General features: G+C 37.7%; 1 protein-coding gene across 4 annotated transcripts in view; it reads right to left on the bottom strand.

The window, feature by feature from the left end:
- Positions 1-22,885, bottom strand: part of CNOT6L (CCR4-NOT transcription complex subunit 6 like) — a 107,251-nt gene that overhangs the window by 60,816 nt on the left and 23,550 nt on the right. For all 4 annotated transcript variants that reach the window (XM_032239838.1, XM_032239836.1, XM_032239837.1 and 1 more), the window contains exon 2: positions 432-553. In XM_032239838.1, the coding sequence (XP_032095729.1) occupies positions 432-543 (112 nt within the window). In that variant the 5' untranslated portion in view covers positions 544-553. The remainder of the gene's footprint in view (positions 1-431; positions 554-22,885) is intronic.

The following is a 22,885-nucleotide window of genomic DNA, read 5'->3' as shown; positions in this document are numbered from 1 at the left end:
GTCCTGTAACACAGTTATTATATATTTATTAGAATAAATAGATAGCTTCCAGGTTTCCTTCTTTGCCAACACTGAGAGAGAAGGATGCAAAGATTTCAATTTGCAAAAATAATTACTCTGAAATAGCCTAAATAAAATCTATTATATCGAAGAACCTGGTTTTACTTAGAAACTGAACTCCCAATATCCTCAATTCCAGATGCCTGCTCACTGTAATTAAAGAGCGGAAACAAAGATATTCAGTCACACATAAAACAGATACATTAAACACTAGTATCTGAACTTCTTGTAGCTTTTCAACTAGTCCATCAAATTAAGAATGTACAACAAAAATATAGCAATAGTCAACTTTTTTATTATCACTATTATCACTATCAACTTATTTATTATCACTATTACATGCCAGATTAAATGCTTCAGATTCCACTCACCCGAGATTTCTAATTCTGCCCAGTGAGATTTTTTCCCATTGGCTACCTCCTCTGCTGACATGATGGTATAAATTCTGCGAGGATCTGGAGGATCATATTTTTCCTTTGGCATCCCTATTAGTCTGTTTTAAAAAAAAAGATCAACAATTATTATTATAGTGTTACTTTAAAAAAAGAGAAAACAGGATGGTAAACTCTTTTTCTCTCCCAATGCCAGTCTAGTAAAATCATTTTATACTACAAATTCTCACTTACAGAAAAGAAAACACACACATTATATGCAGTATGCTAGGATCTTGTAGGAACTCATTATCAGATGCCTAAGGGAAAAATGCAAATAAGCAACATCACTGGACTCTGCAGTGAACACTATGGTTGCTTCCTAACCCCTTCCCTTCGTTTGGCTGCACTGCTTTCCCACATAGCAGCTTCCTGAATGGACTCTGACTAGTCTGAGAGAATCAGGTAATTCTATCCTCCTTTCCTCAGTGACATTCAGATATCCCATGTCTAAGACAGTCAGCATGTCACACTCCCCTTGCCACAGAGATTTAGTTCAGTAGTATCTAATAATCACAAAACCTCAAAACTCATTTTCTATGTTTATGGGAAAGACAGGCTTCTCTCTCCTGCTGGTCATAAAGAAGAATACAGCCCAAACTGCTGTTGGCAGCCATGGAACAACCATGAGGAAAGTCAGCCATGGAAGGAAGAGTCTGGAAAACAGAAAAACAAAAGCCAGAGTCCTCACTGAATCACACCTGTAGCATATCCAAACACTGACCTTTTCTGATACGCAAGCCAATATAGTTCCCTTATTGTTTAAGCTAGTTTTGAGTTGTGTTTTCCGTTACTTGTAATCGAAAGTATCCTAATTAGTCTGAGTATATATCTTAGTTTGCCTGGGTCAGTCTTGGTTTATACCTGCTGTTCTGAAGAAATTATCATTATCATCCCTTTTCATGCTCAAAAGAGTCCAATGTGGATGAATTACATGGACACCCTAATCAAAACTAGTATAGTCATGGGTCATTTAACAAAGATACATTTGGCTGGGTGGCCCGGTGGCTCACGCCTGTAATCCCAGCACTTCAGGAGGCTGAGGCGGATGGATCATGAGGTCAGGAGTTCCAGGCCATCCTGGCCAATATGAAACCTCATCTCTAATAAAAATTACAAAAATTAGCCAGGCATGGCAGCGCAAGCCTATAGTCCCAGCTACTCAGGAGGCTGAGGCAGGAGAATCACTGGAACTCAGGAGGTGGAGGCTGCAGTGAGCTGAGATCGTGCCACTGCACTCTAGCCTGGACAACAGAGCAAAGCTCCACCTCAAAAAAAAAAAAAAGGCACATTCTGAGAAATGCAGTGTTAGGCAATCCAAACGTTGTTATGCAGTACATGACTATATTGTGCCATCTTCCTGCTATAATTGCCAAAATAATTACTGAACAATCATCAATGATGACTAGCTAGACATAAAACTCATCAAATGTGCTACATATGAAGTAGATGATAAATGTCTCTAAAAGTAACCTTACTGAAGAGGTCCAATATAAGAAGTACTACTTGGTAGTAGTCAGAAAATAAAATCTATTTCATATCTAATAAGAATAGCAAATGACACAACAGTCCTGAGCCTAAATTAAACTCCTGCATGCTTTCAATTAATTGTCACATAGTATTCATATTGGGTTCTTTGCTCATATTTTAACAAATATACACATACCCCAAAACCAAGTGTCTAAATCTGGAACTGTTTCCAAGTAAAGTTCAGAACTTATATTCTAAATGGAAGAGTTGCTTTCAGATCATCTGAAATTTCTGGCATATAAAGATTAAAGAAAAATAGAGATATTCTATCATGTATCAAGAAATCTAAAAGCTAGTTTATAAAAATACAATCAAAGTTTCCCATACTATCATTTTCTTTCACATTTCTAATAGTCATTCCTTTCCACTTACTTAAAGGAACAAATAGAAAGTTTTCCACATCTGTTCGTTTGTTAACAGTAATTAGTTTCCAAGTTTCCAGGTTAAGCTCTTCAACTCTAATCTTATCATACAATTTGGGTGATACTAAACCATATTTTATTTTCCATAAATGTCTTAGAACTTCATACAGCACAAAGAATATGATCATTTTCCACAGGAGAAAAATTAGATTTCTACCATATTCAGCCTACATATAATACTTCTGAAAATAAAGTTTTTAGGTAACAAGGTTTTCAGAATTTCTGCTGTACACCAGAAAGCACATGTGTCTCTATTGGTACTTTTGCATACTAATGTAAGTCTACAAAAAATACAAGATTAAGCAAAGCCAAATCAAACAGATTCAGATCCGAAGACACAGACACACTACATAATCCATTACCTACAATGAGAATGGGTTAAAAAAAAAAAAAAAAAATCCCAAATTTGCAAAACCATAGGTTTCATTAATTTTAGGTTTTTTTTGAGACAAAGTCTCTCTCCATCGCCCAGGTTGGAGTACAGTGGAGTAATCTCACCTCACTGCAACCTCCACCTCCAAGGTTCAAGTGATTCTCCTGGCTTGGCCTCCTGAGTAGCTGGGATTACCCCGAGCCTGGCTCTTTTCTTCTTCTTTTTCCTTTCTTTTCTCTCTCTCTCTCTTTTTTTTTTTTTTTTCTCTCTCTCTCTCTCTCTTTCCCTTTCTTTCTTTCTTTTATTTTTTATATTCTTAGTAGAGATAAGATGTTGGTCAGGCTGGTCTTGAACTCCCGACCTAGTGATCCGCCTGCTTTGGCCTCCCCCAAAGTGCTGGGATTACAAGAGTGAGCCACTGCGCCTGGCCCAATTTTAGATCATTTTTATAAAACACAGGTCATAGGATTAGAAAGCAATTTAATCTGTTTTAATCATGGCTTCCATTAGATGGTATGTTCCTTAAGGGGACTATGTTTCTGTGTGGAGGCATATCCTTTATATAACTCTATACAGTTCCTGCCACATAGGAAGCACTTAACATGTATTTGTGGAATGATCAATGATCACATGCTATGTAATCCTAAAATCTACCACCTTCCTCCCTCCCTACTCATCTCACAGCCAGGTAACACCCAATGCTTTTCTAAGAATTGATATAAAGAAATGGTAATTCATCCACATGTTCAATTTTCCCAAACAGTTTTAAAATCTAGATAGGAGATTAATAATTACCATCTTTTCTGGTGCTCCAATTCTAATCTCTAAAATAGATACCGTACAGAACTGTATTTCTTTTTTTAAATGCTTCATGTTTCAATCTTTGTAAGTCCGTTAAAATTACAAAATTTCTTCCTTAATAATAAGCTCCATAAAATGTTTACCAATATCTACAATATGTAAAAACCAAAGTAAGATTAATATTGTCATATTAGGGGTCAGAGGTCTCTTTTGGATTTGATTAGGATGTCAATAAAAATATAAGAAACTTAATTCTTCAAAATGATTGAATCTAAAACATTTCTCATTTGAGTTAACTAAGTAATTTAGTGTAGTTCTGGCCATTACTGCCCCCTAAAAATCAGGCTTTCACTGTGCTATTAAAAGCAAGCAACCTGCCTGGGCATGGTAGCTCACGCCAGTAATTCCAGCACTTTGGGAGGCTGAAGCGGGTGGATCACTTGAGATTAGGAGCTCCAGACCAGCCTAGCCAACATGGTGAAACCATGTTTCCACTAAAAATACAAAAATTAGCCAGGCATGGTGGTCCATGTCTGTAATCCCAGCTACTTAGGAGGCTGAGGCATGGGAATCACTTTAACTCAGGAGTTGCAGGCTGCACTGAACCGAGGCCACCTCACTGTACTCCAACCTGTCTCAACCAATCAGTCAATCAATAACTTAGAGAACTCAATTTCAGGAAATCAGCATTATTAAATCCTTCCGTTGAGCTTTATTTTCGCCTCTCAGGTCTCGGCATCAACTTTCCACCTTGTAGGCAGACCACAAAAATCTATTTCAAAATAACTTAAAATTATGAAATAAATTACTCAAATGTAACTTAAATCTCTAAATGTGACACTGATCATGTGGTTTCAAATAATCTGATATACAAGTCAGCACAAGGCTTAAATACTGAGTGATGAACATTTTTCAACCAAGAAACAGAAATGTTTTATTTGGGGAAACCTAGCGCAGCTAATTTCTTAATTTCAAACTGATGAAGACGCAGGTTTTTGAATTAGTTTTTCCAAAAGTTTCTAATTTCTACAACAACTTACATATATTCTCAAAAGATTCTCAAAAGATCCTCCCATTACGTCAACCAAATTTATACTGGGAATCCTGATTACATAACAAAGTAAACTAAAAGCCTGTTAGCAATACCTTTCCAACTTTGCAGTCTTTAACTCTATTTCAACACTATGAAAAACACTCCACTTAGTCCCCCAAATACTACAGAAGCTGTCCGAGTCTGCCATCCATTCACTATCTATTTCTTAGCATGTCTCCTACAAAGGCCTCAGAGACTCAGTAAAATTTCTGAGTAACCATCAGTCCTAGATAAGGAACCAGATTTTCTCCTACTTCTTATATACTCCTTACATTAAAAAGTTTCAATCTTTATCACCAAAGGCTCATTAAACACTACCGCAGACTGAAGACTTGAATAAATTTGTCTTCTGTTCTATTAAACAAAAACTCCAGGTAAGTCTGTATAATCCTGACTTCATAGAAAATATATTTCAAAACTGGGCACAGCAGTAGACTCCTGTGGTCCCACCTATGTGGGAGGCTGAGGTGAAGGGATCACTTGTAGCTAGGAGTTCAAGGCCATAGTGCACAATAATCACACCTCTGAATAGCCACTGCACTCTAGCCTGACATGCCTAGAGTGCAAGACCTGCCTCTAAAAAACATTTAAAAATATGCAGCCATAAAAAAAGAATGAGTTTGTGTCCTTTGCAGGGACATGGATGAAGCTGAAAGCCATCATTCTCAGCAAACTAACACAGGAACAGAAAACCAAACACCACATGTTCTCACTCATAAGTGGGAGTTGAACAGTGAGAACACATAGACACAGGGAGGTGAACATCATACACCAGGACCTGTTTGGGACTGGAGGGCCAGGGGAGGGAAAACATTAGGACAAATACCTAATGCTTAAAACCTAGATGGTGAGTTGATAGGTTTAGCAAACCACCATGGTACATGCATACCTATGTAACAAACCTGCAGGTTCTGTACATGTATCCTAGAACGATATTCCTCTAGAAGAGCAACCCCAAGGCATATAATCATCAGATTCACCAGGGTTGAAATGAAGGAAAAAATACTAAGGGCAGCCAGAGAGAAAGGTCAGGTCACCCACAAAGGGAAGCATATCAGACTCAGAGTAGATCTCACGGCAGAAACCTTACAAGCCAGAAGAGAGTGTGGGCCAATATTCAACATCCTTAAAGAAAAGAACTTTCAACCCAGAATTTCATATCCAGCCAAACTAAGCTTCATAAGTGATGGAGAAATAAAATCCTTTTGGACAAGCAATTGCTGAGAGATTTTGTCACAACCAGTCCTGCCCTACAAGAGCTCCTGAAGGAAGCACTAAACACAAAAAGGAAAAACCAGTACCAGCCATTGCACAAAAAAAAAAAAAAAAAAAAAAAAAAAAAAAAAAAAGGTAAAGACCAATGATGCAATGAAGAAATTACACCAACCAAAGGGCAAAACAACCAACCAGTAATAAAATGGCAGGATCAAATTCACATATAACAATATTAACATTAAATGTAAATGGCCTAAATGCCCCAATCAAAAGACACAGACTGATAAACTGGATAAAAAGCTAAGAACCATTGATGTGCTGTATTCAGGAGACCCATCTCATGTGCAAAGACACACAAAGACTCAAAATAAAGGGACAGAGGAAGATATACCAAGCAAATGGAGAGAAAAAAAAAAAAAAAAGCAAGGGTGGCAATCCTAGTCACTAATACAACAGACTTTAACAAAAATCAAGAGACAAAGAAGGATATTACATAATGGTAAAAGGATCAATACAACAAGAAAAACTAACTATTCTAAATATATATGCACCCAATACAGGAGCACCTCTATACATAAAGCAAGTCCTTAATGACCTACAAAGAGACTTAGACTCCCACAAAATAATAGGGATAGACTTTAACACTCCATCATCAGTATTAGACAGATCAACGAGACAGAAAATTAACAAGGATATCCAGGACTTGAATGCAGATAAAGTGGAATTAAAAAAAAATTAAGGATAAAAAATGTTTAATGTATTTCAGGGTTTTTTTGTATTTCAGTTTTTTAATTTATAAACAATATTACATGTAACATAGGTCTGTGTTGCACAGAAAAGTTTAAAATTAAGAGTTTCCAAAACTACAAACAAAATATATCTACAAACATGCTATTTCAATGAAAAGTATGTTTAAAAATACATATGAAATACATCCAAATATACTATTGTTAAAGAACCCCAAATGTCAGGCTTTATATCTAGGACTAGGAAAATAAAGCAGCATAACTCCCCCTGAAAAAACAAGCTGGCCAAATCAGAGCAAACTGGTAAAAGCTAGAACTAAGCTTCTGTAAATACTGGTCATCTAGAGTAGCTTACAAAAAAATGAAGCCTCTATAATGTATGTAAAGATGTAAGTCTATAGTGTTAAATTACAATTTCTGTCTTACCACCCTAAGTTTAAGGTCATTTTATCTCAGTCTGTACAATTTAGCACAATTAATGTTATTTCATTTAGGATTCATACTAAAAATGTTACAAGTACCAGAGTGCTTCATAATGAATCAGACTTCTAACTCAAATGAAATCTAACCCAAAATCATCTCAACAATAGTTTGCAAAATCAATCATGGGCAGAGATACATATGCTGGCAGAGTTCCTAAAATTGGAAGAACACAAAATTAAGCCCATATTAGGCTTAATTTAGAGTTCAGTGTAAATATCAATAACTTCTTACATTTTATACATTCTCAGATAAATCTGTCTTATATTGGCATTTATTTCCAAAAGTTATGGAAGGAAAAACATGTTTTTTGTGTTTTATTACATACTCGTCTTAATAATAATCTATCCTTCCCATCTGGTCTTAACCACTGTGAGCCCCCTGCCTGAGAAAATGTGTCTGTGTTTATCTTGCTTAACAAAAGCAAATAACTCTTGCACTGTGCCTTTTTTCAAGTTTCTATTTCCTTATCAATACCTTTTTTGTTGTTGTTTCTAGACAGGATTTCGCTCTGTCATCTAGGTTGGAGGACAGTGATGCAATCATAGCTCATTGCAAGCCTGAAATCCTAGGATCAAGTGATCCTCCCTCCTCAGTCTCCCTAGTAGCTGGGACTATAGGCTCATGTTATCACACCCAGCTAATTTTATTCATTTTTTTTTAGTAGAGACGAGGTTTCACTATATTGCCCAAGCTGGTCTTGAACTCCTGCCCTGGCCTCCCAGTGCTACTAGGATTACATGCATCAGCCACAGCACCTGGCCTTTTTTTTTTTTTTTAAAAAGGGACAGTATCTACCTATGTTGCCCAGGCTGGCCTCAAACTCCTGGGCTCAAGCAATCCTCCTGCCTCAGTCTCCCAAGTAGCTAGGAATACAGGTGTCACAACTACACCCAACTGTAATATTTATTTTTAACTATACACAACTATTAATTATTACAATTGTCATACTAAATTTGTACTTTACCTGAATGGGATAGCCAGCTGATATTACAAAAACTGCCCCTAGCAAACTATACTGCATATAGTAAGATCATAATGACAAAATTAAAGATTGTAATCACAAGCGCTTAGATGACACCCTGGAATAAAGAAAAATTTTATTAGCAATCCCCTTCCATTTCCATACCAAGGGCCTGTGGATGACATCTGTCTTTCCTTAATTATATATTCAACTAAAGTCCACAGATTATAAAATAATGCAAACATTTTTTAAAAAGACTTCATTCCAAGTGTTCATGACATTTCCAGCTCTGTGACCATTCTAAATAAAAATAAACACAACTTACATTTTATAATGGCAAAGTCATTCATCATTATTGAAAAAAATACCCTTCAGACTTTTGAAGTCTAACGTTTCTGACCAGTTTAACATTTATTAAAGAAATATCCATTGCATGCCTATTGCTTACTATTGACATTTATTAGACCAAGCACTAGAGGGCTTCAATAGTGAACAAGATGGACACTGTCCTTACCCTCATGGAGCATATACTGTTTTCACAGCACTACTTGAAAAAGAAAAGTTATACAGTATTTTGCTTTTCAGTAATTCTGCAAGGAATTTGGCATTTCTTGTTACTACTTCCTTTTTCTCCCTCATCAGGTAGTTGCACTGCTCTCTACTGTCACTAATCTAAATGACTAGAACAACTAAAAGGAAAATAAAACTTACTTATCACAAAGGATGACGGTGATGAATAACAAATAACCTCTGGCATGATCAAGGGTAGGTAGAGAGAATAGAGTTCCAAAGACAAGAATGGCAAGTTTTAAATGGCCTAAAATTGGAAAATGGAACTGAAGATAACAGGTTAAACACATACAAGTACATTTAACTTAAGATGATAGCAACTGGTTTCCTAAATCAGTGATAATATTCTTTTCTACAATCCTTGCTAGCAAACCAAATAATTAGATAACCCAAGGAACAAGGAAATACTTGGACTCAATGTGTTTTGTTTCTAGTCAGTTTATTCTTAGGGCACTATTTATTAAATACATCTCAGGTCAAACACTAGTTATCTACGCAAATAAAATGCATAGGCATATGCGGCAATAAAGCCCCTAGATGAAGATGAGAAAATGTTATTGGTTGTTATACATCTTCCCAAAGGTAATCCAAAGATAACTTTATGGCAATCCAGAGATAACTTACAGGAAGCTTCCGGCTCTGGAAAGCAATGAAGGCATAGTCTATTTGTTAGATAAAGTACTACCAGGAGGAAATAACAGAGCAATAATTAGAATACAATTTCTTTTCTGCATATTTAGAATTTCTCCCATATTTGGAATTCAAGACAACAGCAGCAACAACATAAAACATAAATAAGTAATAAAATTAAAAAACAGAGACCATACCTGGTGTTATAAATGTATCAATCACTTCAAAATTTCAAAAATAATGCTACTACAGACATGTTTCATTTTATTTTACTATCAATATGGACAACTTAAACGTATGATTTTCCTCCCAGAATTCCAAATTAAGTCTTAGTCTTCATGTAACAATTACAGTGCTTTAATGCCTTGCATTTAATGCCTCCCACTCATCTAAAGATACTAAATATGATCTAATTTTTTTTTTTTTTTTGAGACTCAGTCTCACTTTTCACCCAGGCTGCAGTGCAGTGTGTTGCAACCTCGGCTCAATGCAGCCCCAACCTCCTGGGTTCAAGTGATCCTCTCACCTCAGCCTCCTGAGTAGCTGAGACTAGAGATGCACACCAGCACATCCAGCTAACTTTTTTATTTTTTTGTAGAGCTGGGTTTCGCCATGTTGCCCAGGCTGGTCTTGAACTCCTGGGCTCAAGTCGTCTGCCTGCCTTAGGCTCCCAACGTGCTGGAATTACAGGTATGAGCCACTGCATCCAGCCTTCTTTCAACTTTTTTTAAACTTATTTTGTGTTTTCTATCTCTTCTGATACATACATTTTCATCTTTTTCAATGGGTATCAACTTCCTATTCATCATTTTTAGCTTAAGTCACCTTTCACCTCTTCTTCTGTATATTTCCCCCATGTAGAAATCAAGTTAATTCTAAAATTTATATGAGAAGACAAAGAATCTGAAGTAACCAACACACTTATGAAAAAGACATAAATATGGATGTGCACACTATCTGATTTCAGGACTTACTAAAAGCTACAGTAATCCAGAGAGTTTGGTATTAATGAAAAAACAGACATACACAGTTCAATGGAACAGAACTGAGAAATCAGAAATAGACCCACATACATGGTCAATAGATGTACAACAAAAGTGCAAAGGTAACCATAGAGAAGGCACAGATTTTTCAACAAATGGTGCTAGAACAATGGTATATATGGAAAAATAAACAAACATCAATCCATACCTTGCATCACAAAGTAAACTTACAAGGACCATGAGCTTAAAAGTAAAACCAATAACTATAAAACATCAGAAGAAAACTTATGAGGTAAGTCTTTGTGATGTTAGATCAGGCAAAGATTTCTTAGACATAACATAAAAAGCATGATCCATTAAAAAAAAAAAAACACTGATAAATTTCAAAAAAAGTTAAGACTTCTGCTCTTTGAAAGCTGAAGGAAAAGACATGTCAGGGTTTAAGAATAAATATTTGCAAAACAGATGTCTGAAGAAAGAACACTCCAGAATATATAAGGAATTCTCAGAATAATACAGCAATCTTTTTTTTTTTTTTTTTTTTGAGTCGCAGTCTTGCTCTGTTGCTGGAGTGCAGTGGCATGATCTTGGCTCACTGCAGCCTCTGTCTCCCAGGTTCAAGCAATTACACTGTAGATTGAAGTATCTGTTCAAATATTTTGCCAAAGAAGATATATGGATAGCAAATAAGTACATGAAAAGATGCACAACATTAGGCATCAGAGAAATACAACTAAAAACTACAATGAGATATCACTACACATCTACTAGAAGGGTTAAATTTAATAACTGACTATATCTAGTGCCAGTGAAGATTTGGTCTGCATTCACACACACAAAACAAAGGGGATTAAAAGAAAACTTGTCTCAAAGTACCACAGTGCTGAAGTAGAAGAGATGATGCAAAGACTTGCAGAAGGAGGTGACACTAAGCTGAATCTTAAAGAATGAACAGGAATCAGTATTTCCCTCAAGGAAAGGGGTTGTAGGTACGGTACAGACAGACAAATCAAAAATAAAAGCATAAGCAAAGACACATAGATAAAAAATAACACGGCCAGGCATGGTGGCTCATGACGGTAATCCCAGCACTTCGAAAGGCCAAAGTGGGTGATCACCCTGAGGTCAGGAGTTTGAGAGCCTGACCAATATGGTGAAACCCCGTCTCTAATAAAAATACAAAAATTAGCTGGGCATGGTGGCAGGCACCTCTAATCCCAGCTACTTGGGAGACTGAGGCAGGAAAGTCATCTGAACCTGGCAGAGGTTTCAATGAGGCAAGATATTGCACCATTGCACTCCAGCCTGGTGAACAGGGAGAGACTCCCTCTCAAAAAAGGGAGGGAGGGAAGGAAGGAAGAGGAAGGAAGAGGAAGGGAGGAAGAGAGGAAGGAAGGAAGGAAGGAAGGAAGGAAGGAAGGAAGGAAGGACAGACGGACGGACGGACGGACGGACGGACAAAGAAATAACATGAGGACGCTGAGCACCGTGATTCACACCTATAATCCCAGCAACTTTGGGGGGCCGAAGTGGGAGGATCACGTTTAAGTCCAAGAGTTCAAGACTAACTTGAGTGACACAGTGAGACCCTGTCTGTATTGCTTTAAAAAAAAAAATAGTAAATTAAAAAAAATTTTGAGGCAGGGTCTTACTCTGTTGCTCTGAGGCTGGGGTGCAGTGGCATGATCCTGGTTCACTGGAGTCTTGATCTCCTGGGTGCAAGTGATCCCGCAAGTAGCTGGGACTACATGTGCATACCACCCCATGCCCAGCTAATTTTTGTATTTTTTTGTAGAAACAGGGTTTCACCATGTTCCCCAGGCTGGTCTTGAACTCCTGGGCTCAAGTGATCCACCCACCCCAGCCTCCCAAAGTGCTGTGATTACAGGTGTGAGCCAAAGCCCAGCCTAAAAATTTTTTTAAAAAAGGAATAATAACATGAGGAGAGAGGGCGGTGTAATATCTACAAACAGTTCACGGGTTGCTGAAAAATATCACTAGAGTCATGGAGAGATGGCATTCTGTAGGTAAAAATAAAAAGCTTCAAAAATCAGTTTATGTTTTACTGACTGTTTCCTATAAATCATTTTCCTCATGTAAAGAATTTGCCAGCCATAAGAGTCTAATAATAAAAGAGGACAGGCGCCATGGCTCACACCTGCAATCCCACCACTTTGGGAGGCCAACGTAGGTGGATCACCTGAGGTCAAGAGTTCAAGACTGGCCTAGCCAAGATGGCAAAACTCCATCTCTATTAAAAACACCAAACACCAGCCGGGCAAGGTGGCCGGAGCCTATAATCCCAGCTACTCAGGAGGCTAAGGCAGGAGAATCGCTTGAACCAAGAAGGCGGAGGTTGCGGTGAGCCAAGATCGTGTCAGTATACTCCAGCCTGGACCACAAAGCGAGACTCTGTCTCAAAAATAGTAACAACAATAATAATAATAAACGATACTACTAATTCTAGTTGCCTCCTTCCTTCATTCCCTTTCATTTTCCTCTACTCAACAACATTGCTTCTAGTTACACATCTTAGTGGGCCTATATTCTCTATTCTCTACTAATTTAGCTACCACATTCTTTTTTTTTTTTTTTGAGATGGAGTCTCTCCATTGCCCAGGCTGGAGTACAGTGGCACCATCTGGGTCACTGCAATCTCCACCTCCCGGGTTCAAGTGATTCTCCGGCCTCAGCCTCCCGAGTAGCTGGAACTACAGGTGCATACCATCGCACCCAGCTAATCTTTGTCTTTTTGGTAGATATGGGGTTTCACCATATTACCAAGTCTGGTCTCGAACTCCTGACCTCATGACACACCCATCTCAGCCTCCCAAAGTGCTGAGATTACAGGCGTGAGCCACTGCGCCTGGCCATTATCACATTCTTAAAACATTACAAATGTCTTAAAATTCCTGTACTTATATTAAATACAAAAATACTCATCACTGCCATCATAAAAACAAACTATAGCATGGCATTTAGCTGTCATTACACTTACCCCCAGCTTTTCAGCATACACAATTATAATCACTAGTGTAGTGAAGAGATTCATTCAGCTAGCACAAGACTCAAATCTAAAATGTGTACTAAAACTCTTCTTTGAAACTCAGAGAATCCATTTAAAGTAGACCATACTATCTATTTCTAAATTTGGGATTTTTTTTTTTTTTTTTTAAAGACGGAGTCTTGCTCTGTCAACCAGGCTGGAGTGCAGTGGTGCAATCTCGGCTCACTGCAACCTCCGCCTCCTGGGTTCAAGTGATTCTTCTGCCTCAGCCTCCTGAGTAGCTGGGTCCACAGGCACGTGCCACCACGCCTGGCTAATTTTTTTGTATTTTTAGTAGAGACAGGGTTTCACCGTGTTGGCCAGGATGGTCTCGATCTCTTGACCTCGTGATCCGCCTGCCTCGGCCTCCCAAAGTGCTGGGATTATAGGCGTGAGCCATCGCGCCCGGCCTTGGGAATCTTTAGAGGCAGCAAATGATGATGACAATAATCACCAACACTGTAACTACCAACCACTGGCTACTCATATAAGTAATTTACCTAAGTGTATTTCACTTAATGCATTTCTCACAACAATCCTGTAAGCAGGTATTACTATTTCAACTCTAGCATTCAGAAAACTGTAATATAAAGATGTTTAACAAGCTTGCTGGCAAGCAGCAGGACTAGAATTCCAATCCAATTCCACTACATTGATCTGCCTCAGATATATGCCTTCAATAAATTATAAATTATTTGTCTTTAAAGTTTGAGAACCCTCAAAATGATCTCTCATACTAATATCATAAATCTGAAAATCCATTTTCTTTGACAAAACTTATTTTTTGTTCCAATATTAGTGGGAAATCTATATTCCACAAGTGGCAACAGTTATGGCAAAAAATAAGTTAAAATAGCTCCATCACATTCCAAGATTTAATAAATATATTCAAGATTTTATTTTTTTTACATACTAAGTTAAAATGCAAGTGAACAGGTTTTTAAAAGCTTGGAGTAGAGCCGGGCATGGTGGCTCACACCTGTAATCCCAGCACTTTGGGAGGCCGAGGTGGGCGGATCACAAGGTCAAGGGATCCGGACAATCCTGGCCAACCTTGTGAAACCTCGTCTCTACTGAAAATACAAAAATTAGCTGGGTGTGGTAGCATGTGCCTGTAGTCCCAGCTACTCAGGAGACTGAGGCAGGAAAATCACTTGAACCTGGGAGGCAGAGGTTGCAGTGAGTTGAGATCGCACCACTGCACTGCAGCCTGGAGACAAAGTGAGACTCCATCTCAAAAAATATATATAAATAAATTGTAGAAAAAAAAAAAAAACTTGGAGTGGAAAAGATCTCTTCAGGTAGGAATGCAAAAACAGAAACAAAGAAAAAGATATATTTATATGATTACCTAAAAATTCAAACCTCCTATACATAAAACAAAATGACAAGTAAAATAAGATATTTATGACACGCATGATAAGGTACAGTTTTAAATACACTATGAGATTGCATACTACCTTTTTAAATGACAGAGAACATATTATAGTAATAAGCAACTCAGCTGGGCACAGTGGCTCATGCCAGTAATCCCGGGTAAACTGCCTGAGTTTACGAGTTCAAGACCAGTCTGGGCAACACAGTGAAACCCTATCTCTACTAAAATACAAAAAATTAGCCAGGCATGGCAGCATGCGCCTCGGGAGTCCCAGCTACTCGGGAGGCTGAGACAGAACTGCTTGAACCTGAGAGGCAGAGATCGCAGTGAGCCAAGATCATGCCACTGCATTCCAGCATGGGTGACAGAGAGAGACTCCGTATCCAAAATAAAAAAATAATAATAGGCAATTCATGAAAAAAGTACAAATGTGTAATGCATATGTAAAAAATTAACCTCATGCTAAATGAGAAAAAAAAAAAAAAGCCCACAAGGCAATAAAATATGATGCCACTTTCAGGAATTCAACCTAAGCCTAAAGACAAGAGTTTATTCTCAACAAGAAGAAGGTAGTTAATATAGCCATATCTATATGACAGTATAAGTCTCCTTTCTCTCTTTTCATAAATAAATCAATTGATTTAAGTTTTCTACCAACTCCCCTTCCAGACATCACCAGTATTTCACTACAATAAACCTAATGTTTTCAATTTTTAAATTTTAAGCAGCTACGGCAAGTATGCTTGAATGGGATGGATTTTAGGCCAAAACAATATGGTCAACATAGAATGATTCAGTGCACAGTTGTCTCCCAAACTGTTAAATTATTTAGCTAATCATATAGCTCTTAGTCAAACTCAATATCAGTGAGTGATAGCAAACCCTCTAACTGCTTGTTTTGAAGAAAAACTTAAGATATCCTACAAACTGACTATGCTGAGTACACATTCCCCGCCTCCCCTGTCAATGCAACAGTTTAGTCAACTCAATTTTCTCATTAACAAAATGTTCAGATACAATGCAAAGAACTTCTAGCCAAAGGGGGGAAAAGTCATTTTTTTTTTGTTTAGCCCGTTGGGAGGCCAAGGTGGGAGGACTATTTCAGGCAAGTAGTTCAAGACCAACTGGGGGAACATGGCAAGATCCTGTCTCTACAAAAACATAAAATTAGCTGGGGTGGTAGTATGTGCCTATAGTCCCAGCTACTCAGGAAGATTCCAACCTGGGAAGTTGAGGCTGCAGTGATCCATGATCAAGCCCCTGCACTCTAGCCTGGGCAAGAGAGGGAAACTCCATCTCAATAAAAAATGCCAGGCATGGTGGCTAACATCTGTAACCCCAGCAGTTTGGGAGACGGAGACGGGCAGATGGCTTGGGCTCAGGAGTTTGAGACCAGCCTGAGGAACATGGCAAAACCCTGTCTCTACAAAAAATACAAAAATTAGCTGGGCATCATTACATGTGCCTATGTTCTCAAATACTTGGGAAACTGAGGTGGGGGGATTGCCTGAGTCCAAAAAGTGGAAGCTGCAATGAGTAGTGATTGTGCCACTGCAGTCCAAGTGACAAAGCAATATCCTGTCTCAAAAAAAAAAAAAAAAAAAATTCTATATATGTGTGTGTCATTCCCATATGCTAAATGCAACATACAAATTTTAAAATATAAAGCATGCCCTGAAACTCCTCTATGCTCTGCCTATTTATCATTCCCTCTCCCCTTCTTCCTGGCAATCACTCATCTTTTTGTTGCCGCCATAGTTTTGCCTTTTCCAGAGTATCATTTAGTTGGACTCATACAGTGTGTTGTCTTTTCGGACTGGGTTCTTTCACTTAGTATTATGCATTTTAAGTTTCCTCCATGTCTTTGCATAGCTTGATAGCTCATTCCTTTTTAGCACTGAATAACACATCATTGTCTGGATGTACCACAGTTTATTTAACCACCCACCTACTGAAGGCCATCTTGGTTGCTTCCAAGTTTGGACAATTACGAATAATGCTGCTATAAAAATTCATGTGCAAGTTTTTGTGTAGACCTAAATTTTTTTATTCATTTGGGTAAATACCAAAGAGCATGATTGTGGGATTATATGGTAAAAGTATGCTTAGTTTTTTAAGAAACTGCCAAACTGTCTTCAAGATTAGGTGTATTATTTTGCATTCTCATCAACAATGAATTTCCAGTGCTCCACATCCTCCTCAGCATTTCGTGTTGTCAGTGTTTTGGATTTGGCCATTCTAAGAGGTACACTGCTTTCTCATTGTTGTTTACAAAGGGTTTTTTAAACTAAAAAATAAAAAGGCATTTGGCTATATTTGAAGATATGCATAAAACATTCACATTTTTAAAAATAATCTTTGTCAATCAGATGCAGTGGCTCACACCTGTAATCTCAGTAATTTGGGAGGCTGAGGCGGGTGGATCACTTCAGATCAAGAGTTCCAGACCAACCTGGCCAACAAAGTGAAACACCATCTATACTGAAAATACAAAAATCAGCCAGGTGTGGTGGCACACACTTGTAATCCCAGCTACTCGGGAAGCTGAGGCAGGAAAATCATAAACCCGGGAGCTGGAGACTGCAGTGAGCCAAGATCACACCACTGCACTCCAGCTTAGGTGACAGAGCAAGGTTCTATCACCAAAAAAAAATAGTAATAATAATCTTTGTCATTTTTCTGACAGCGTAGCATGTTATCAATATTGAGAAAGTTATATATTACCTAAAGACAGCTGCAAACTATCAAGAAACGTATATGGTTAAAAAAACCAAAAGGCAGATTAATAAAATGAGAAATAAAATACTGCCAAGTATAGGCAGTAGTTTATGAATACTTACAGATTCACAAAATAAATGGGTATGTAAAATGTTCAGTGTCCATTTAAACATTCATATTTTCTTTGATCAAATGCAGAACATTCATGGTTTTTGTAAAATGCTTTGTTAATACAAGCCTAATATTAATGGCATATAATTTCTCTAGGGCTCATTCTTCTGTTGTACCCATGATATTTTTCTAAGTTTTCATATTCTTATTGAGAAAAATTAATCTGATTTTGCTTGGGTATTATGCAAATAATAAATGGTAGGCATTTTAGACTGTAAATCACTCACATGCACATAATATTTTTTAAATCATTTGGTATTATGAAAAATATTCCAATAAGGAAAACCTTGCATCTAAAGGAAATACTGCATGTTCTTAATTTATAGATTCAAGACCATATTCTTCCCATACGTATATACACCTGAAGCATATATTCAAAAGCATGTTTAAAAACTTACTACCAAGAATACTTTGCACTGTATTTATTCATCAGCTGTTCAATAATTTTAAATTCAAAGAAAATCACCCAGAGTTACTTTAGTTTGTTTTGAAGTACCTTAAGGTCATTTACGAATGTTCACGGATAACAGATTATCCCCAAGCAGTAATATCCTGTCTTGAGACAGAAAATACTTATTTTCCCAACAACCTCTAGGCATAACATAAGAAGTAAATCATCAGTAAGCTACGTCTCTTCTTTTTGAAACCAAAGTGCAATGACATAGAAAAAAGTTTAGATTTGGTGCTGTTAATCACCAAAATTCCCTAGGTGCCTACATCCTGGCACCTATTCAGGCAAAAAATGATATATTTAAAGCCATCAGTTTGAACAATCAACAAATAAAAAAAAAAAATTGGGATGCCCTTATTGACCAATCCCAGTGGCAACAACTAAATCAAGTAGCTATGCTAAACTGAAAATATGAGAAAAGCATACTAAGTAAAATTAATAGGCCAGGCATGGTGGTTCACAACTGTAATCCCTGTGCTTTGTGAGACCAAAGCAGGCAGATACTTGAGGTTAGGAGTTCAAGACCAGCCTGGTCAACATGGTGAAACCCCATCTTTACTAAAAATACATAAATTAGCTGGGCATGGCATCAGGCTACTGTAATCCCAGCTACTCGGGGGACTGAGACAGGAGAATCATTTGAACCACAGAGGCAGACAGTGCAATGAGCCGAGATTACGCCATTGCACTGCAGCCTGGGTGACAGAGCAAGACTCCATCTCAAAAAAAAAAAAAAAAATAGCGATAGTCTAAAAAAGAAGTATTGATCAGTAACTGTCATGGCTCTCCCCAAGAAATACTAAAATAACAAATCACAGTTTTCTATGGCAGCACATACTCTAAAAAAGTGACTCTCACCCAGATGTGATTTTGCCCCTCAGGAGACATTTGGCAATCTTTAGAGATGGTTTTGGTCATCACAACTTGGGTGGGTTGGCAAGGGTGCTACTGCCATCTAGTAGGTAAAGGTCATGGATGCTGCTAAACATCTACAGTACTCAGGGCAGCCCCCACAAGAAATATCTTGCCCAGAACACCAGTGGTGCTAAGGTTAAGAATCCCTGCACAAATATGACCTAAGCATAAGTCCAGAGTATAGTATCTGTTGAAAAAAGCATTTAGAAAATCAAGTACTATGCAAAGAAATTATATCAGAGAGAAATGGAAACATCAAAGGTTATGAGTTTTATTTATTCCCAAATTCTTGATGAAAGATGATGATATTCTGGCCAATCAAAATTGTCTTTAGATGCTGAGAAGCAGAAGGCTATTACACCAAAGGCTGAGCATCCCAGCAATTTCCAAATGGAGACAAATAGAATATAGCTATCATTCAATGAGCACCAAACAGGTGACAAACACTATCCATAGTGTTTTACACATTAGTAATCACAACAACTTTTAAGTTGGAGGTGTTTTAATTATCTTTATTTTAGAGAGGCATAGGGACATTCTGAAATTTGCCTTTGGTCACATGGTTAATGGGAGGCACAGTGGGATTTAACCCAGGCAGTCTGGCTCTACAGTCCCAGCAGCAGAGACTACATCATGCTGCCCCGGTCTCATATGCTGAACCTGGAAAACTCTGAGGAAAGAGCAGGAGAACAAAGGAAAACTTGACAGGAATTCTGGGCATCTCCCTGAGTACTAGGCAGCAGCCACTGATTTCTGGGTGTTGGGTAGGAGAGATGAGACAGGCATAGCCAACATGACTACCACAGGATTTGCTCAAGATTAGAAGAGAGATAAGCTTTCTATGGAGTAAGAGTGTGCAGGTGTATATGTTACCAATTTTACTAATATGTGTCCCATGAAACTTAAATATTGTAAAATAAAGTATACAACACTCATTGTAAATTACATATAGCCAGCTGGGCATGGTGGCTCACAGCTGTAAATCTCAGTACTTTGGGAAACCGAGGCAGGTAGATCAACTGAGGTCAGGAGTCAAAGACCAGCCTGGCCAATGTGGTGAAACCTCGTCTCTACTAAAAATACAAACAATTAGCCAGGCATAGTGGCGGACACCTGTAATCCCAGTTACTTGGGAGGCTGAGGCAGGACAGTCACTTGAACCCAGGAGGCAGAGGTTTCGTGAGCAAGAATAGCACCATTTTACTCCAGCCTGGGCAACAAGAGTGAAACCCCATCTCAAAAAAACAAAAAAGTTCCATGTAGTCAATTGACACAAAACGTTTTCGTTGATTTGTTGCCGAATTCATTTCTGTAGACAACCTATGGTTGCAACCAATGAGAATAGTTTTGATATAAATGATGGCTGATCACTTCATTTCCATTGAAAAGACAAAATGAAGCAACACAGATTTGTCAGAACTTCACTTGCTTATCAATGACATAAGTAACTTCTTGCTGATAAAGGTTGAGTACTGCTAATCTGAAAATCTGAAATCCAAAATGCTTTAAAATCTGAAACTTTTACATTTCAGATTTCAGAGTATGACGCTCAAAGGAAATGCTCATTGGAGGATTTCAGATCTTCAAATTAGAAATGCTCAACCAGTAAGTGTAACACAAATATTTCAAAATTTCAAAAAATCCAAAATCTGAAATCCAAAACACTTCTAGTCCCAAGCATTTCGAATAAAGGGTACCCAACCTGTAATGGCTTTCTAATACTTAGAGTATTTTCTCAACTTTTTGTGCTATTCACAACAGACTCAGAACATATTAACATTTAATTTGGATTAACATTTTCTCCATCAGTTTAAGTTCAAACAACCAACAAATTAAGCCCTACATGAAGCATTTGCCCACTTCCACAGTGCAAAGACTCCCACATGCATTTAAGATGCAACATGTCCCACATGAATGGCAGATTTCAAGCTACCAAATAAATACTAGTGAATGAGGAGCTAGAAAGAGATGGTAGCATAACAGTATATTTTGAATGTAAATAAGCTCAAAAGCATAGATAATGATAGAACATAATGAAATAATTAGGAAGCAACTTTTTTCTAACATATTTATATAATTTAACTTCTAATAGGTTGTATTTAACAACTGGCTTGCAAAATTCCTGAAAAATTAACAACTGGACCTCTCTAGCCAGTAGAAACCAATTCTAGCACACCACTCTTTGTATATGAAATCTGACCTTTCCTTCTCCCATAGATCCTCACTCCCTTGAAGTCAATTCTACTTCAATGAAAAATTTGAATAAAACACTAACTTGCTCTGTGCTGCACACAGCAAAACTTACTTACTTCTCACACCCCACTTCCAAGGAGGTTAATTTACTAAGTAATAAAACCTAGAAGTTGCTGTTTATGTATAATAGGATATGTACATTCTTGTATGAAAACAGAATTAAGGTTTTAGAAATAGAAGAATAGAGACATTATATATAGTCTGGTAGTTCTCAATCTTGGTTAGCCATTATAGAAGAAACAATACCACCTCCACACAAACTCTTCCATAAAGTTGAGGCAAACATTACCCTAATACCAAATTGAGACAATCAGAGTACAAGAAAACTATGTACTTCATGAACATAAATGCAAAGAAGTTTTTTTTTTTTGAAGTTTAGCAAATCAAACCCAGCAATATAAAAAGAGTGATCCATCATTATACTAAGTGGTGATTACCCCAGGAATGAAAGCAAGGTTGATTTAAACATTCAAAACAATAATAACTATCTATTAAGAGACTTAAAAGGATAGACATCATCTTAATAAATGCATAAAAAGCATTTGAAAATCCAACAGTTATTTCTATTTAAAAAGAAAAACCCTCGTTTAAAAAGTAAAAGGGAATTTACTTAGCCTGATAAATGGCACCAATGAAAAATCTAGAGCTAACATTAATGGGGAAATTCTGAACGGTTTCCTCCTAAGATCAGAAATGAGGTAAGGATGTTAGTTCTCACTTCTATTCAGGTTTACACTAGACATTCTAGCCCATACAATCAAGCAAGAAACAAGATATAAAAGTCATGGAAATTGGAAAGAAGAATTAAACTCATCTTTATTCACAAATGATAAATTATAAATGTAAAAAATCCTATACAATCTACAAAAAACTACCAGAACTAATGAATAAGTTTAACAGGTAGCAAAATACAAGATTAATATGCCCCTCTCCAAAAAAAAAAATCAAGCGTATTTATTTCTACATACAAGTAACAAGCAAAAGTAAATCTTGGAGAGGGGATGGAGTTTCGCTTTTGTAGCCCAGGCTGGAGTGCAATGGCACGATCTTTGCTCACTATATAACTTCCACCTCCTGGGTTCAATCGATTCTCCTGCCTCAGCCTCCTGAGTAGCAGGGATTAAGGCATGTGCCACCACGCCGGCTAATTTTGTATATTCGGTAGAGACAGGGTGTCTCCATGTTGGTCAGGCTGGTCTCAAACTCCTGACCTCAGGTGATCTATTCTCTTTGGGCTCCCAAAGTGCTGGGATTACAGGCATCAGCTGACCTCAGGTGATCTATTCTCTTTGGGCTCCCAAAGTGCTGGGATTACAGGCATCAGCCACCACACCAGCCAGTAAATTGTTTTAAAGTATCATTAACAATAACATTTTAAAAATAGAGATTAATATTAAAAAAGATATGCAAAGCAGTTGACATGATTTGGCTCTGTGTCCTCACCCAAATTTCATGTCCAGTTGTGGTGCCCTGTGTTGGAGGAGGGGACTGGTGGGAGGTGACTGAGTCACAGACACAGACTTCTCCCTTGCTATTCTCGTGACAGAGTTCTTATGAGATCTGGTTGTTTGAAAAGTGTGTAGGACTTCCCCCTTCATTCCTGTTCGTTCTCTCTCTCTCTCTCTCTCTCTCTCTCTCTCTCTCTCTCTCTCTCT

The sequence above is a fragment of the Sapajus apella genome, unplaced genomic scaffold (assembly GCF_009761245.1).
Source record: "Sapajus apella isolate SASKATOON/1434 unplaced genomic scaffold, GSC_monkey_1.0 scaffold45, whole genome shotgun sequence".
Taxonomy (NCBI): Eukaryota; Metazoa; Chordata; class Mammalia; order Primates; family Cebidae; genus Sapajus; species Sapajus apella.
This window is presented reverse-complemented; position numbering and strand designations above follow the sequence as displayed.